The 17,226-nt window shown below is 42.9% G+C and overlaps 1 protein-coding gene across 4 annotated transcripts in view; it reads right to left on the reverse strand.

The window, feature by feature from the left end:
• Positions 1–17,226, reverse strand: part of SEZ6 (seizure related 6 homolog) — a 951,365-nt gene that overhangs the window by 21,271 nt on the left and 912,868 nt on the right. For 2 of the 4 annotated variants that reach the window (XM_073667912.1, XM_073667915.1), the window contains exons 12-13: positions 13,044–13,235; positions 7,513–7,707 (exon numbers count right to left, since the gene is read on the reverse strand). In XM_073667912.1, the coding sequence (XP_073524013.1) occupies positions 7,513–7,707; positions 13,044–13,235 (387 nt within the window). Of the gene's footprint in view, positions 1–7,500; positions 7,708–13,043; positions 13,236–17,226 lie in introns of all 4 variants that reach the window. The other 2 variants (XM_073667911.1, XM_073667914.1) reach the window with 1 other exon arrangement.

Genomic DNA, 17,226 nt, shown 5'->3' on the forward strand with positions numbered 1-17,226 from the left:
AATGTCAAGCAGATGCCTTGTGATGGTTTGTGTAGACACTTAAACTTTATGCTTTGTATGTGATGTCTAATTTTACTTCTAGTACAGAATAGATGAATTGTGCAACCAGTGCTATGGCCATTTCTCCAAAGTGTCATTAGAGCCGTTTTGTAACATGAAAATGCTAGCCAACATGTTGCTTGTGCCACTATGAGCAGCCTTTGTGGCCTAAATGTGCTATCATGGCCTTCAGCCAGTAGCGTAGCTACCGGGCGGGCAGAGGGGGTGGTGGCCCCGGGTCCCGCACTCTGAGGGGCCCACCTGGAGCTATGCAAGTGCAACTGTATGGGAGTGCACAGCAGTTACACTCTAGGGAAGAGCAGGGAGACTCGATGTCCCTGCACTGCCAAGCGGCCTCTATGGGGCCCTAGAGCAGGAGAGTGGGGCCCCCGGGTGCCAGCATCAGGCCTCCTGCCTGTCACACAAGTTCATTGCTTGACGCCCCCTCTCCCATCCCTCAGCGTCTGACATCACTGATGCACAGATACTTACAGCAAGCGCGATTATGCCATCACTTGGCGCCCGATGTCCTGAGATGAAGGGGCGCACAGAGCAGCAGGGGAGCGAGGAGTAGAGTTGAGTATTGAACTTATTTTTTATGGGGTACATTATACTATTTAGAGTCTGCCTATGGAGGTACATTATACTATAGAGGCCTATGGGGGTACATTATACTATAGAGGCCTATAGGGTACATTATGCTATAGTCTGCCTATGGGGGTACATTATACTATAGAGGCCTATCGGGGTGCATTATAGTATAGAGGCCTAGGGGGGTACATTATACTATAGAGGCCTATGGGGGTGCGTTATACTATAGAGGCCTATGGGGATGCGTCATACTATAGAGGCCTATGGGGGTACATTATACTATAGAGGCCTATGAGGGTGCATTATACTATAGAGGCCTATGGGGTACATTATACTATAGAGGCCTATGGGGGTACATTTTACTATAGAGGCCTAAGGGGGTACATTATACTATAGAGGCCTATGGGGGTGCATTATACTATAGAGGCCTATGGGGTACATTATACTATAGAGACCTATGGGGGTACATTATACTATAGAGGCCTATGGGGGTGCATTATACTATAGATTCCTATGGGAGTGCATTATACTATAGAGGCCTCTTGAAAAAGCTAAGGGTAATCACCAGCGAAACGCGCATCTAGGCTTTCCTGTGCCATTGTCTTGTCCCTGTGCAGTTCCTCTCAGTCTTGGGCTCTCCTATACCGGGTGAGTGAGATACAATATTGAGTTTATGTCAGAGTGGGCTCCATTACTTAGCACTAGTGATTCTAGGCTATCTGATTATATGTCCATTTTTCTGTCTCTGTATGAGCACTCCCTATGACGTCTGGGACTAGCCCTCTGTAGAGGTCTGCAAACAACAAGAAAACAAGGGACTATCTGTCCGCATGTCCTAGTCTGTATTAAGATTTCATACTGTTGATGTGATGCACAAATTTTTAAATGAATTATTTATATAATAAAGTTTCTTATGCCATTATACTCAATTGTCCTCCTATTTATATATCTGATTTTGAGTAGGCACTTTTCTGTGGTGATGGGGGCTTAATTTCCCCTTTAGACCCCTTACCCACATGATTTATTATGCGGGCCGAAGTTTGTTTATTATACTATAGAGGCCTATGGGGGTGCATTATACTATAGAGGCCTATGGGGATGCATTACACTATAGAGGCCTATGGGGGTGCATTATACTATAGAGGCCTATGGAGGTGCATTATACTATATAGAAACTGCCAATGGGGGTGCATTATACTATAGAGGCCTACGGGGTGCATTATACTATATAGAGTCTGCCTATGGGGGTGCATTATGCTATATAGAGTCTGCATATGGGGATGCATTATACTATAGAGGCCTATGGGGTGCATTATACTATTTACAGTCCACCTATGAGGTTGCATTATACTATAGAGGCCTATGGAGGTTCATTATACTATATACAGTATGCCTATGGGGAATGCATTATATTGTATGGGGGCCTATGGGGAGTGCATTATACTATATAGAGTCTGCCAATGGGGAGTGCATGATATTGTATGGAGGCCTATAGGGGTACATTATACTATAGAGGCCTATGAGGAATGTATTATACTATAGAGGCCTTTGGGGTGCATTATACTATAGAGGCATATGGGAGTGCATTATACTATAAAGGCTTATGGGGGTACATTATACTATAGAGGCCTATAGGGGTGCATTATACTATAGAATCCTGTGGGGCTGCATTATACTATAGAGGCCTATGCGGTGCATTATACTATAGAGGCCTATGGGGGTGTATTATACTATAGAGGCCTATGGAGGTGCATTATACTATAGAGGCCTATGGGGGTGAATTATACTATATAGAATCTGCCAATGGGGGTGCATTATACTATAGAGGCCTAGGGGGTGCATTATACTATATAGAGTCTGCCTATGGGGGTGCATTATGTTATATAGAGTCTGCCTATGGGGATGCATTATACTATAGAGGCCTATGGGGGTGCATTATACTATTTACAGTCCGCCTATGAGGTTGCATTATACTATAGAGGCCTATGGGGGTGCATTATACTATACAGAATAAGCCTATGGGGAATGCATTATATTGTATGGGGGCCTATGGGGAGTGCATTATACTATATAGAGTCTTCCAATGGGGAGTGCATTATATTGTATGGAGGCTTAAGGTACCGTCTCACATAACGACGCACCAGCGATCCCGACAACGATGTGACCTGGCCGGTATCGCTGGTGCGTCGCTAAGTGATCGCTGGTGAGCTGTCAAACAGGCAGGCTCACCAGCGATCAGGGGAGCAGTGACATCGTGGAAAGAATCTTTCCACGATGTCCTGCTCCTGGTTACCAGCCTGCTGCTGAAGCAGGAGCAGGCTGGCAGGCTGGTAACCATGATAAACAGTGGGTTACTAGGGGCACACGCGCACTTAGTAACCCGCTGTTTATCATGGTTACCACTCTGCTACGGTGAGCGGGAGGTTACCGCTCACCGTAGCAGAGTGGTAACCATGATAAACAGTGGGTTACTAAGTGCGCGTGTTCCCCTAATAACCCGCTGTTTATCATGGTTACCAGCCTGATCGCTGGTCCCGCTGGTCACACACAGCGATGTGTGCTGACCAGCGGGAGGGCAAGGACCAAAAAATGGTCCAGGACACTTTGCAGCAATCAGCGACCTCACAGCAGGGGCCTGATCGCTGCAAAGTGTCACACATAACGACATCGCTGGTGAGGTCGCTGTTGCGTCACCAAAACCGTGACTCAGCCGCGATCTCGCTAGCGATCTCGCTATGTGAGACGGGGGCTTTATAGGGGTGCATTATACTATAGAGGCCTATGAGAACTGTATTATACTATATAGAGTCTGCCTATGGGCAGTGCATTATACTATATGGAGGACTATGAGGAGTGCGTTATACTGTATGGTGGACTATAAGAAGTGCATTATATTATATTGAGGACTATGTGGAGCATTATACTATATGGAGGCTATTTAGGGGGCCATCATACAGTGTGGGGATTAAGGTGAGCTGTACATGGGGGAAGACTCAGGACATTATTAAATGTTAAGTGGGCACTTATTGTTATAGGGGAACTCAGGTTATTGTGATTGTCAAAGGGGCACACAGAGGGCATTATTACTTTCTAGGGGGCAAAATGTGGGCACTGTTTTCTAGGGCACTTGCACACTGCATTACTATATTCTGGAGGTTTGTTTTACCATCTAGAGGGCACACAGTAGGTGCAGGTATCAGCAGGATGAGGCGCTTGTGCAGGTTGGGAATAGATGGGGACGGTGCCTGAAATGTAAGGAGTCAAATGTGTTTTCTTTGTAATCTCTGCAGACGAGTCCTGGATGGACAAGTTGTCGTGTCGGTCTGGGCCAGATGGAAAAGACTGGAAAGGTGAGCGATTCCATCAGAAAGAACGTCAGCTGTAAGTTACTATATATATCTGTACTATAATCTCATATGTTCTGTAGGACTGATGTCACCATATGGCGGTAATATCAGTGTTTGTATAGAGATTATTTCAATAACAAGTGCGGTCATATGCTGTGGTTCTCCTACATCCACTATTGGGGTGCGCCACCATAGTTGTAATCAGGGTTAACTGGTTAGGTGCCTACTCAGAAGTTTCGCCCCCCTGAACCAAAACCCTAGCTACGCCTCTGGCTTCAGCATCTGCGGACATGTCTCTCATCAAGCACATCTGAGACATCATTGGTTGGCAATTGTAAAGGGAGCTGCCAACAGCGGATCTTGATGACTTGCGAGTCCAAGTATGTTCAGCGTGGCAGAACATTCTTCACACAACCATTAATAACTTCGTTGATAGAAGCCAAGTTGTAGAAGTGTTGGGATTTCTGCGCATTATGCTCATTCTTCATACTGAATAAATCGAGATGTATTGAACATTATGTTTCTAATTTTCCATCATTTGCATATCATTAACATGTCTATCTGTCCTATTATTTCCATAATTCCATGACTTTTCCTTCTTGCTGTTGCATATTCAGTGTTGAGGAGTATATTAGACCCTATGATAACTAAGATGAAGGATCTATTTTTGCAACTACAGTACAGACCAAAAGTTTGGACACACCTTCTCATTTAAACATTTTTCTGTATTTTCATGACTATGAAAATTGTACATTCACACTGAAGGCATCAAAACTATGAATTAACACATGTGGAATTATATACTTAACAAAAAGTGTGAAACAACTGAAAATATGTCTTATATTCTAGGTTCTTCAAAGTAGCCACCTTTTGCTTTGATGACTGCTTTGCACACTCTTGGTATTCTCTTGATGAGCTTCAAGAGGTAGTAACCGGAAATGGTTTTCACTTCACATGTGTGCCCTGTCAGGTTTAACAAGTGGGATTTCTTGCCTTATAAATGGGGTTGGGACCATCAGTTGTGTTGTGCAGAAGTCAGGTGGATACACAGCTGATAGTCCTATTGAATAGACTGTTAGAATTTGTATTATGGCAAGAAAAAAGCAGCTAAGTAAAGAAAAACGAGTGGCCATCATTACTTTAAGAAATGAAGGTCAGTCAGTCCAAAAAATTGGGCAAACTTTGAAAGTATCCCCAAGTGCAGTAGCAAAAACCATCAAGCATTGCAAAGAAACTGGCTCACATGAGGACCGCCCCAGGTAAGGAAGACCAAGAGTCACCTCTGCTTCTGAGGATAAGTTTATCCGAGTCACCAGCCTCAGAAATCGCAGGTTAACAGCAGCTCAGATTAGAGACCAGGTCAATGCCACACAGAGTTCTAGCAGCAGACACATCTCTACAACAACTGTTAAGAGGAGACTTTGTGCAGCAGGCCTTCATGGTAAAATAGCTGCTAGGAAACCACTGCTAAGGACAGGCAACAAGCAGAAGAGACAAGTTTGGGCTAAAAAACACAAGGAATGGACAGCAGACCAGTGGAAATCTGTGATTTGGTCTTGGTTCCAACCACCATGTCTTTGTGCGACGCAGAAAAGGTGAACGGATGGACTCTACATGCCTGGTTCCCACCGTGAAGCATGGAGGATGAGGTGTGATGGTGTGGGGGTGCTTTGATGGTGACACTGTTGGGGATTTTTTCAAAATTGAAGTCATACTGAACCAGCATGGCTACCACAGTATCTTGCAGCGGCATGCTATTCCATTCGGTTTGCGTTTAGTTGGACCATCATTTATTTTTCAACAGGACAATGACCCCAAACACACCTCCAGGCTGTGTAAGGGCTATTTGACCAAGAGGGAGAGTGATGGGGTGCTACGCCAGATGACCTGGCCTCCACAGTCACCAGACCTGAACCCAATCGAGGTGGTTTGGGGTGAGCTGGACCGCAGAGTGCAGGCAAAAGGGCCAACAAGTGCTCAGCATCTCTGGGAACTCCTTCAAGATTGTTGGAAGACCATTTCCGGTGACTACCTCTTGAAGCTCATCCAGAGAATGCCAAGAGTGTGCAAAGCAGTCATCAAAGCAAAAGGTGGCTACTTTGAAGAACCTAGAATATAAGACATATTTTCAGTTGTTTCACACCTTTTTGTTAAGTATATAATTCCACATGTGTTAATTCATAGTTTTGATGCCTTCAGTGTGAATGTACAATTTTCATAGTCATGAAAATACAGAAAAATCTTTAAATGAGAAGGTGTGTCCAAACTTTTGGTCTGTACTGTATGTTCAGGTTGTTTATAGCAATGCAAGCCATGGTCATGCTGTTTAATAGCCTGTGAACACAGGCAGACAACTCTTCAGATGTGTATTGAAGGATCTTGCTCAGTGCACATAGGTGGCCATTGTTCTCAGCAGCGTGACTCCTGTTTACAGAGGATGATGTGCTGTCGAAAACCAAAAGATCATTTCACCCGGCAAACAAGTGTTTTGCTAATTTGCCGGATGTTTGACAGCCTGTGTGGATGGCACAATTATCATGAAACGCACTTTTGTAGGAAACCCCTATTTCATGATAATTACACATTTTAAACATTCAGCTGTTTGTAGAGTAAAATTATCTTTTGTGCTGCACAAGAGATCATTGTACTCGGCAGCACATCATCCTGTGTAAACAGAACCTATACTGCTGAGAACAATGGCAGCCTATGAGCACTGACCTGTTACAGATAGTTTAGTGTACATCTGAAGTGGGGTGGACCTCTGTAAACAGACTAACAGACGACTGCCGACTGAAAAAAATATTGGCAGTCGTGCTGCGTATTGTACGGTATAAATGGACCTTACAACAGGTGGATCTCCACAGTCTGTTGGATAAGTGGACGTGCCATGCATAACCAATTAAGAAAAACATAGCTGCCACTCTCCAATGAAAAAGCTTTAATATCCTAAATATTTTTTCATGCACTTCTTTATCCAACTATTGACATATGCAACCAAAAAACACAGCAGTGTCTGTGTTACTAAAATCATCAGAAAATAGTAAGATGTTATAAATAGACATCTATTCAGAAATATGATGATTCTCCGGGTACTTTCTCAAGTGTTGAGGGGGATTCCAATACAATTGTGAAATGGTCACTTTAAGAGGACTTTTAACCAGGCTGATTAACTGATTAAATCATGCAATAGTGGCTGCACAGCTGAATAAAACAGAGTTTTTATTGCTTTGTTTTCTGCTCTCCATTGTAGAGATATTATCTTGTACATTTTTATTATAATTTATAACTTATGCCTGTAATCACACACAGCTCAGCAGTGAGATCAGTGAGAGCAGACTGTCTGTCAATACATGCCTCACACCGGAGTAGCCTGTTCTAAGCTATGATGGGTGCGTGTTCTTTTTTCCCTTGTGTGTTGCTGCTTGATTATGATTGGTCAGCATCACACAGGGGAAGAAGTACACGCCCCTAGTGACAAATCTCTGGTTACACGTTACTTGGTTACCTTATATGTTGCATTTACCTTCATTATTACCTTTGCAGATTGGTGGAGAATTGCTCCATTGTGATGGGTGTCCAGGAATGCATTTTATACTGTGTTCTCCCATCAACATGTGTCCAGAATTACAGGAAAATCTCAAGGCATCACCTGGTTGGTACGCCCTTCTCTCAGGTTCCTGGTGACCATGTTCTGGTTTTCCTGGGTTTACACATGGCTCATATTTTTCAGCTAAAGATAAAAATAATAAAAATAATCAGCTCATCAAGTGTAAAAACCTGTTATATGTCAGAAAGATGTTATTTAAAAATTTATGTTTTTATCCATTTATCAAATAAATCTAACAATATTTTATATATTTTATTGCAGAGGCGTGACATAAAGTTCATGGACCCCAAGGCAAAATGTGTAACGGGCTAAAGGCCCTCATAACATCAATTGAAAGTTATCTGAAATAGCAAATTTTGGACATAATGATAGCAATCATCGGCAGCCTTGGAGCCATCGACTGATGGACGACTGACGACTTTCAGACAATCATAAGCATTAACTGTATCATCAGCCAGAAAAATCCAACTCAGTCGATGCAGTCTGCGATGGTATTTTCTCGCCAACGAACAACGGATCGTCGGCCCATATATGTCTCAAGTGCATGAAGATCTTGACCCCGTTTACCATTTTGTTGTCATGTTCTGTGGCTTAAGAGGCTTTTGGTCTTCCTCTTGCTCGGGGTCATGAGTGCAATTGTTAACCCTATGCCGCTTGGCATATAAGATAAAAGAATTCATGGTATGCTCCAAAACACGTAGCTTAGTGTTCTGAAACAATACTAAAATATCTATAAAGGGAACGTGTCACTAGATTTGGGACCACAGAACCACCAGCATATCATCATATAATTGGGGCTCAGTGCTTTTACATATAATCATGTCAACACATGCTGTTTCATTATTAGGTAGAAAAAGGACTTCTCCATTAACCAGGTGATAAATCCTTTGACAGCATGAGCATGCGCATTGTTCAGAAGAAACCAAGGATTATGCACCTCGTTTCACTGTGCACGTCAATACCGGCCATTTCAGCATTAGGTAGTCAAAGTATTTATACATAATGGTTTATACATTACTGAGACAAGTTTAAGAAATGTGTCCGAGCTCATGTGCATTACGCAGACAAAGTCCAGGAAAGTATACCTAGCTTTACTGTGCATGTGCAATGAACTGAAGTGTGAGGTCCTTGGCTTTTAGTGCGCAGAGCACATCACAGGCTCCCACTGCCAATGGACTAATCTTGGTAATGTATAAATCTTTTTTGCTATCTAATTTAGAAATGGTTGTTTTTGAGAAAGGCATGTTTGAAATGCCGAGTCCCAGATACAGTTGTGCTCAAAAGTTTACATACCCCGGCAGAATTTTTCCTTTCTTGGCCTTGTTTCAGAGAATATGAATGATAACCAAAAAACTTTTCTCCACTAATGGTTATTAGTTGAGTGAAGCCATTTATTGTCAAACTACTGTATTTTCTCTTTTTAAATCTTAATGACAACCAAAAACATCCAAATGACCCTGATCAAAAGTTCACATACCCCAGTTCTTAATACCGTGTATTGCCACATAGAATCATAGAATCATAGAATCATAGAATGGTTGAGTTGGAAGGGACCTCCTGGGTCATCTGGTCCAACCCCCTGCTCAAAGCAGGATTCACTAGATCATCTCAGACAGATGTCTGTCCAGCCTCTGTTTGAAGACGTCCATTGAAGGTGAACTCACCACCTCTCGTGGCAGCCTGTTCCACTCATTAATCACCCTAACTGTCAAAAAGTTTTTTCTAATATCTAATCTGTGTCTCCTCCCATTTAGTTTCATCCCATTGCTTCTAGTCTTTCCTTGTGCAAATGAGAATAAAGATGATCCTTCTACAATGTGACAGCCCTTGACATATTTGTAGACAGCTATTAAGTCTCCTCTCAGTCTTCTTTTTTGCAAGCTAAACATTCCCAAATCCTGCAACCGTTCCTCATAGGACATGGTTTGCAGACCAGTCACCATTCTGGTCGCTCTTCTCTGAACTTGCTCCAGTTTGTCTATGTCTTTTTTAAAATGTGGTGCCCAAAACATCTTGAAGTCTTTTGTGGTAGTTGTGGATGAGGTTCTTTATTTTCTCAGATGGTAAAGCTGCCCATTCTTCTTGGCAAAAAGCCTCCAGTTCCTGTAAATTCCTGGGCTGTCAAGCATTAACTGCGCACTTGAGATCTCCCCAGAGTGGCTCAATGATATTCAGGTCAGGAGACTGAGATGGCCACTCCAGAACCTTCACTTTGTTCTGCTGTAGCCAATGACAGGTCGACTTGGCCTTGTGTATTAGATTGTTGTCATGTTGGAACGTCCAAGTACGTCCCATGCGCAGCAAATTTGCCGCCAGTATTTGCTGATAACGTGCTGCATTCATCTTTCCTTCAACTTTTACCAAGTTTCATGTGCCTTTGTAGCTCACACATCCCCAAAACATCAGCGATCCACCTCCGTGCTTTAGTGTAGGAATGGTGTTTCTTTCATCATAGGCCTTGTTGACCTCTCTCCAAATTTAACATTTATGGTTGTGGCCAAAAAGTTCAATTTTGGTCTCATCTCTCCAAATTACCTTGTTCCAGAAGTTATGAGGCTTTTCTCTGTGCTGTTTGTCATATTGTAGGTTACAGCAAGGGCATTAACTATATAAAATATAACTTTTAATAGATAAATTGAAAATATTTTTTATAAGACAATTATAGTGGAGATAATGTGCAAGTACTCCCAAGTCGGAGTAACAACTAAGTAGGAAAGTAGAACACGTCACCCGGATGGCGTACCAAACCCTGTTCATAGAGGATCATTCAGATTTACCTAGATGAAACGGTCTCTGTGCAACGTCCAAAAATTAAGTGAACAAAGTTAGACGTTTCTCAAATATTCAGTGTCAGAGTGAAAATCCTACTCATAACATCAACAAAAAAATGTCTTTAAATCTATAAATGATTGGAAAAACGTTTCTCATATGCGTTCAAGAATAGATAAGGTAGAAATATGACAATAACATCATTAATGGAAAACGTTTATCGACCATGTAGAAAAACATTTAGAAAATTGAATAAAAGTAATGGAACGTCCTCACCCAATATGTGGAGTAGTACACGTCACAGTCAGGAAATAAGGACGAAGTATTTCCTGAGGGGGAAACCGGTGGGTAGGCAATAGTCCAGGGGAGGCGTATTTTTCTGCCCCTATTATTTCCCTACAAGGACTGCACTATTCCTGTGCCCCTTTACTCCTGCCCTAACAAGGACAGTCCACATCTAGACTGCTCTAGTAGCCCTGTGCTTGCCCTGTAGTCCCGACACGTTTCTTCCTTTTGGAGTCATCAGGGGACCCTATTGTGTAGCACCATAGAGGCTAAGCTGTCTCAACATGATAAAGCATAACTGTCTTCACTGATCTCAGGTGAAGCAGTGCTATAGCACAGAGGAGGAGTTTATAAATGAAGCTAATATTCAAATGATCAGGTGGATATGAGTCCACTTCTAATTGCCAATAGTGTCAAACCCATCAGTTTACAGTATAGGTGTAGATAACACTCCGGACAGTGGCATGCGGTAGTGTGTGAAACGCACGCTCACCTAGTGGAACGCAGACCACTTCCGGTGATGTCATATCCGGTGGAGTGAGCACAACAGCGCGTGAGACGCAAGCTGAGGCTATAGAACGCAACGGACGTCACTTCCGGTGACGATATTTACGGGGGCGTTCCCCTGAGCGGCCTCATCGCCGGTCAAGCAATCATACCAGTTACAACCGTAACGTGACGTGTTCTACTTTCCTACTTAGTTGTTACTCCGACTTGGGGAGTACTTGCACATTGTCTCCACTATAATTGTCTTACAAAAATTATTTTAAATTTATCTATTAAAAGTTATATTTTATATAGTTAATGCCCTTGCTGTAACCTCTTGATGACTGGGTATGAGATATATATTTGAAAACAAACCTAAATATTGCTATTTACACTTGGCATATTGTAGGCAAGATACTTTGTGGCTTTTGCGCAGTAATGGCTTTCTTCTGGCGACTCGACCATACAGCCCATTTTTCTTTAAGTGTCTCCTTATTGTGCATCTTGAAACATCCACACCGCTAGTTTTCAGCTGATGTTATTTGTGGGTTTTTCTTTGCATCCTGAACAATTTTCCTGTCAGTTGTGGCTGAAATTTTTGTTTGTCTACCTGACCGTGGTTTGGTTTTTGAGAGCCCCTGATTTTCCATTTGTTAATCACAGTTTGAACGCTACTGACTGGCATTATCAATTCCTTGGATATCTTTTTGTATCATTTATACAGTTCAACTACCTATTCTTTGGCTTTCCCCATGCCTCACAATCCAGAAACGTCAGTGGCTGGATGAAAGATGCAAGAGTCTGTCTGGATCCCAGAAACTCACTCAGCTTTTATGCACACACACTGATTACAAGCAAACAGGTCACAGGTGAGGATGTTACCTTTAGTAGCCATACAAACCCATTTGTGTCAAATTCTGTGTATGTTATTATCAGGCCAAAATCACCAGGGTATGTGAACTTTTGATCAGGGTCATTTGGATGTTTTTGGTTGTCATTAAGATTTAAAAAGAGAAAACACAGTAGTTTGACAATAAATGGCTTCACACAACCAATAACCATGAGTGGTGAAAAAGTTTTTTGTTATCGTTCATATTCTCTGAAACAAGGCCAAGAAAGGAAAAATTCTGCCGGGGCATGTAAACATTTGAGCACAACTGTACATAACAACATGCTGGTGGTTTAGTGGATGCAAACCTAAGTTAGCCTTAAAGGGAATCTGTCACCCCCTGGCACTTATCTGACCTCTAATATGGGCATACAGGTGATAGAAATGTAAATCTATTCCTACCTGTATGCCTCATATTAGAGGTTTGAATAAAAAGACATTTCACAGCAACCAAACCTCTAATATGAGGCATACAGGTAGGAATAGATTTACATTTCTATCACCTGTATGCCCATATTAGAGGTCAGATAAATGTCAGGGGGTGACAGACTCCCTTTAAACTAGGATAGGTAATAACTGTGTAACCATTACTAGAGCGGGGTTCATGCTTGACCATCTCTCTAGTCAAACTTCTCCTTGTCATGATTGTGCATTGAGGAGGATCAAGGCACTCAGGACCTTCATTCTAGTGACTGATTGAGGTCCCAGCAGTGGAGCAACCAGGGATTATACATTTATCCCTTATCCTCAAGATAGGTGATAAATGTCATTTGTGGAAATTCCACTTTAAAGGGAACCTCTCAGCATGAAAATACCATAAAATCTGCTGCCACCGTGTTATAGAGCAGGAAGAGCTGAGCAGATTGATATTTGATTGTGAGAAAAGATTCAGTATAACCTATGTTTTAATAATATAAACATCTGGTCTTCTGGGCTTCCCTTTAAACAATCAGCTAGCATTTAGCTATGAAATCAGATCATTTAAGCAAATATTAGTGATCTGTTAGGAGGGTAAAGTTCTGTGACTTACGGACACATTTTGGCGCGCGGTCACTCCATTTGGGTATTCCGGCTTGGCGGTTGTAGCAGGTTACAGTAGTACTTCCGGTGAGAACGTAGCCTTTGTCACACACATACCGCACTGTGCTGCCCACAGGAAACTTGGCGTTTGAAAGAATCCTACGACTGTGAGTTACATCTCCCGGGTCTGAACATGAAGTCACTAGAGAGAATACAGACATGTAGAAATACTGTGAATTCAAAATCTCAATACTCCATGAATGGAAAATAAAAGCTTTAAAGCCTAGGGACGCCTTTGACATTAACAAAATGATTTTTACACGTTAGTGGTTAATTTTAGATAAAAATGCAGTAAGCTTCATGTTACTATCTTCATTCATTTTCAGACCCACTGATATAAAGTTTGGAGCTTGGTCCAAGGTTCAGACTTTACTCTTGTGAGAGTGACTCCCCCAGCAATGAAGGCTGGATTTGAGGTATCCAAGGTGCTGCTTTCTTCATTGGCTCATAAATCAGCACACCTTCTATCCTGCACTTATTTCCCCTTCATGTACTTTTCTTCTTTTCAACTGCCTGCATTGTTTGTCCTCCATGGGGCTGTGGACAATGTACTCTTACTTGACTCTTTTCTGTTTCTACTGATATGTCTAACACTAAAAAAATGAGGGGGAGAGCAGTGAGCTTTGATGCAATTTTTTTTTACATTATTGAAAATGTACTCCGCTAGTCAAAGAACTTACAGGCACAGCAGCAGTTAAATGGTAGAAATGATTTAATGAAGACTATTGAGAAAGTTGCTGAACTTTGCATTTAGGAAGTAGGTGAATGATAGAAGTTATTTTTCTATGTGAAGGTGTACATAGCCTTTAAAGAATATTTCGACATTGTGTAGAAAAGTTAACAGTAGAAAAAACAGCTAGAAAAGTTGCCATATAATCAACATAGTTTAGCTTCATGCATATGTAGAACCAAATGCTCAGAGCCTGCATTGTGGAGCTGCAGCTCCCCTTATACCATATTGCTGCCATATTGTGCTATATGTTCTTTTAGACTGCAACAATATGCCATGAAATGGGACCTGTCACTATTTTTATTCTCAGATTCCATTTGAACACGTGAGACAAAAAAAAATCCCTCCATATTTCTCTCCATGACATTGGAAATGTTAATTGGTTTCATTTTAGGCTGGGGCTAGATGGCAACTTTTACCGCAACCCAGTTGTGAAGCCACATATCACTTTGTGCCGTTGCTACATTGCAGCATGATGAAGGTGAATGGTGTCGCATTTTGACCCCTAGGGGTAATGCAAGTTACAAAAAGTCTGGATTCGTTGGATTTTTTTGACTCGGTCATGGTACCTTGCAGGTCGCAATGCAACACAATTCACCTGAATTATGCTGCGATGTAGCAGCGGCACCTAGAGATATTTGGCCATGTGACCTATGATGTGGCCAAAAGTCACCATCTAGTCCCAGCCTTAAAGATTCACACAACATGGGTCTTCTAAAGATCAGTAATTAGATCCCTTATATCCTGCTATTGCCCATACTATATCTCATACTATTGCCTATACTATATCTCATACTATTGCCCTTACTATATCTCACTAAGGCCACTGTATACATTTTGCAGTACCGTATATTCCGGCGTATAAGACGACTTTTGAAGACTGAAAAATCTTCTGTCTAGTCTGGGGTCGTCTTATACGCCGGTAATGCTTTTGAACTTTCAGAAATTGACATGCGGGGATACTCTGGGGGTGTTAATAAGCTGCCGTGGCCGTATCCCTGCCATGTCGGAGTTAATATAAGGTGGAGGGAGTTAAAATACGGCGGCGGTAGGTCCAGACAGTCAGCGCTTCTGTGCTGAAACTGACACATCGCTGCGTATTCCCAGCTCCGGACACAGCGCAGGGCTTCTGTGCCGACAGCTTTCACTTGTCACAGAAGCGCTGCGCTGTGTCCGGAGAAGGGAAGTTCGCATCGCTTCTGTGACAATATATGAAAAGCCGGCAATTCAGCAGCGGCATAAGCCGGCACCCGACAATTTAGAATAGAAAGAATAGAGCTTCACACATAGATTAGATAGATAGAAACATGTCAGCCACATATATACGAAGTACAGTGACAGTGTTGCTTACTGTACTTGTCATTTAGTGTAAAGGATTTATTAAAACAAATAATAGTGTTTTCATGCACCGTCTCTTTAAAAAAGCCGGCCGGCAATTCAGCAGCGGTACCCGACAATTTATAACAGACAGAATAGAGCTTCACACATAGATTAGATAGATAGAAACATGTCAGTCACATATATATGAAGTACAGTGATAGTGTTGGTTACTGTACTTGTCATTTAGCGTTAAAATAAAGGATTTATTTAAAAAAAAATTGGCGTGGGGTTCCCCTTAATTTTAGGCTCTAGCGGAGGTTAAGCAGACAGCTGGGGCAGATGTTTGAAGCCTGGGAAGGGGGTAATACCCACGGAGCTTCCCAGGCTACTAATATCAGCCCCCAGCTGAATACCTAGCCTTTACTAGCTATTAAAATGGGGGACCCCCCCAAAAAAATGACGTGGGGTCCCCCCTAATTTAATAGCTAGCAAAGGCTAGGCAGACAGCTGGGGGCTGATATTAATAGCCCAGGAAGGGAGCCATGAATATTGCCCCCCCCCCAGGCTAGAAACACCAGCCGTCAGCCGCCCCAGAAATGGCGCATTCATAGGATGCGCCAATTCTGGCACTTAGCCTCGCTCTTCCACGCTGCCCTGGTGCGGTGGCAGGGGGTAATAGGGTTGGGGTTGATGTCAGCTTATAATGCCAGCTGACATCAAGCCCAGGTTAGTAATGGAGAGGCGTCTATAAGACACCCCCATTACTAACCCCATAGTCAAAGTTAAAAAAAACACAAACACCCAGAATAAAGTCCTTTAATTGAAATAAAGACACAATCCTTTATTGTTCTAAATTAAACCATACTTACCATCACGCCCATTCCAGCTGAAGCCAACGATCTCCTGCAATAAAAGAAAAATAATAAACCAACCTCATCCTTACCTTTCCATGGCTCCCACAACAGCTTCAGCTCTGCTACATCGAGATGACAGGCTGGACCGCAGCAGAACGCTGCCATCCAGCCTGTCATCCCGCAGACACTGAGAAGAGCAGGCATGCTTGCGCTCCTCAGTGTCTCGCTGTGACGGCATCCAGATGAGCCGACAATGAACTCAGCTCACCTCCTGGACGTCCGTCACTGACAGCGTGGGAAACTTCTACTGCGCATGCGGGGAGCAGGAGAATTTTCCCACGCTGTCAGTGACGTGCATGAGGTGAGCCGAGTTCATTGGACATGATCTCGGCTCATCTGGATGCCGTCACAGTCAGACACTGAGGAGCACAAGCATGCCTGCGCTTCTCAGTGTCTGCCGCATGGCAAGCTGAACGGCAGCGTTCTGCTGCGGTGCAGCCTGTCATGTGAATGTAGCAGAGCTGGACCGGTCCTGGGAACCATGGAGAGGTAAGGATGAGGTTGCTTTATTATTTTACTTTTATTGCAGGAGATCGTTGGCTTCAGCTGGAATGGGCGTGATGGTAAGTATGGTTTAATTTAGAACATTAAAAAATTGTGTCTTTATTTCAATTAAAGGACTTTATTCTGGGTGTTGTGTTTTTTTTAATTACTTTACTAGAAATTCATGGCGGTCATGTCTAATATTGGCGTGACCCCATGAATTTCGGGCTTAGGGCCAGCTGATAATGCCAAGCTGGCCCTAACCCCTTTATTACCCAGTGAGCCACCGCACCAGGGCCCTGGATGAGTTGGGTACAGCGCCAGAAGATGGCGCTTCTATGAACGCGCCATTTTCCGGGGTGGCTGCGGACTGCAATTTGCAGCGGGGGGGGGGGGCCCAGAAAGCTTGGGTCTCCCTGCGCTGCAGATTCCAGCCCCCAGCTGCCTAGTTGTACCTGGCTGGACACAAAAATAGGGCGAAGCCCCACGTCTTTTTTTTTTAATTATTTCATGAAATAATTAAAAAAAAAAGGGCTTCCCTATATTGTTGTGTCCGGCCAGGTACAAATAGGCAGCTGGTGGTTGGGGGCAGCCCGTTCCTGCCTGCTGTACCTGGCTGGACACAAAAATATGGCGAAGCCCACGTCAACATTTTTGGGAAAAATTAATTAAAAAATTAATAATAA

Source organism: Phyllobates terribilis, unplaced genomic scaffold, assembly GCF_046119375.1.
Source record: "Phyllobates terribilis strain yellow unplaced genomic scaffold, ASM4611937v1 Scaffold_2__4_contigs__length_985480577, whole genome shotgun sequence".
In the NCBI taxonomy this organism is placed as follows: Eukaryota; Metazoa; Chordata; class Amphibia; order Anura; family Dendrobatidae; genus Phyllobates; species Phyllobates terribilis.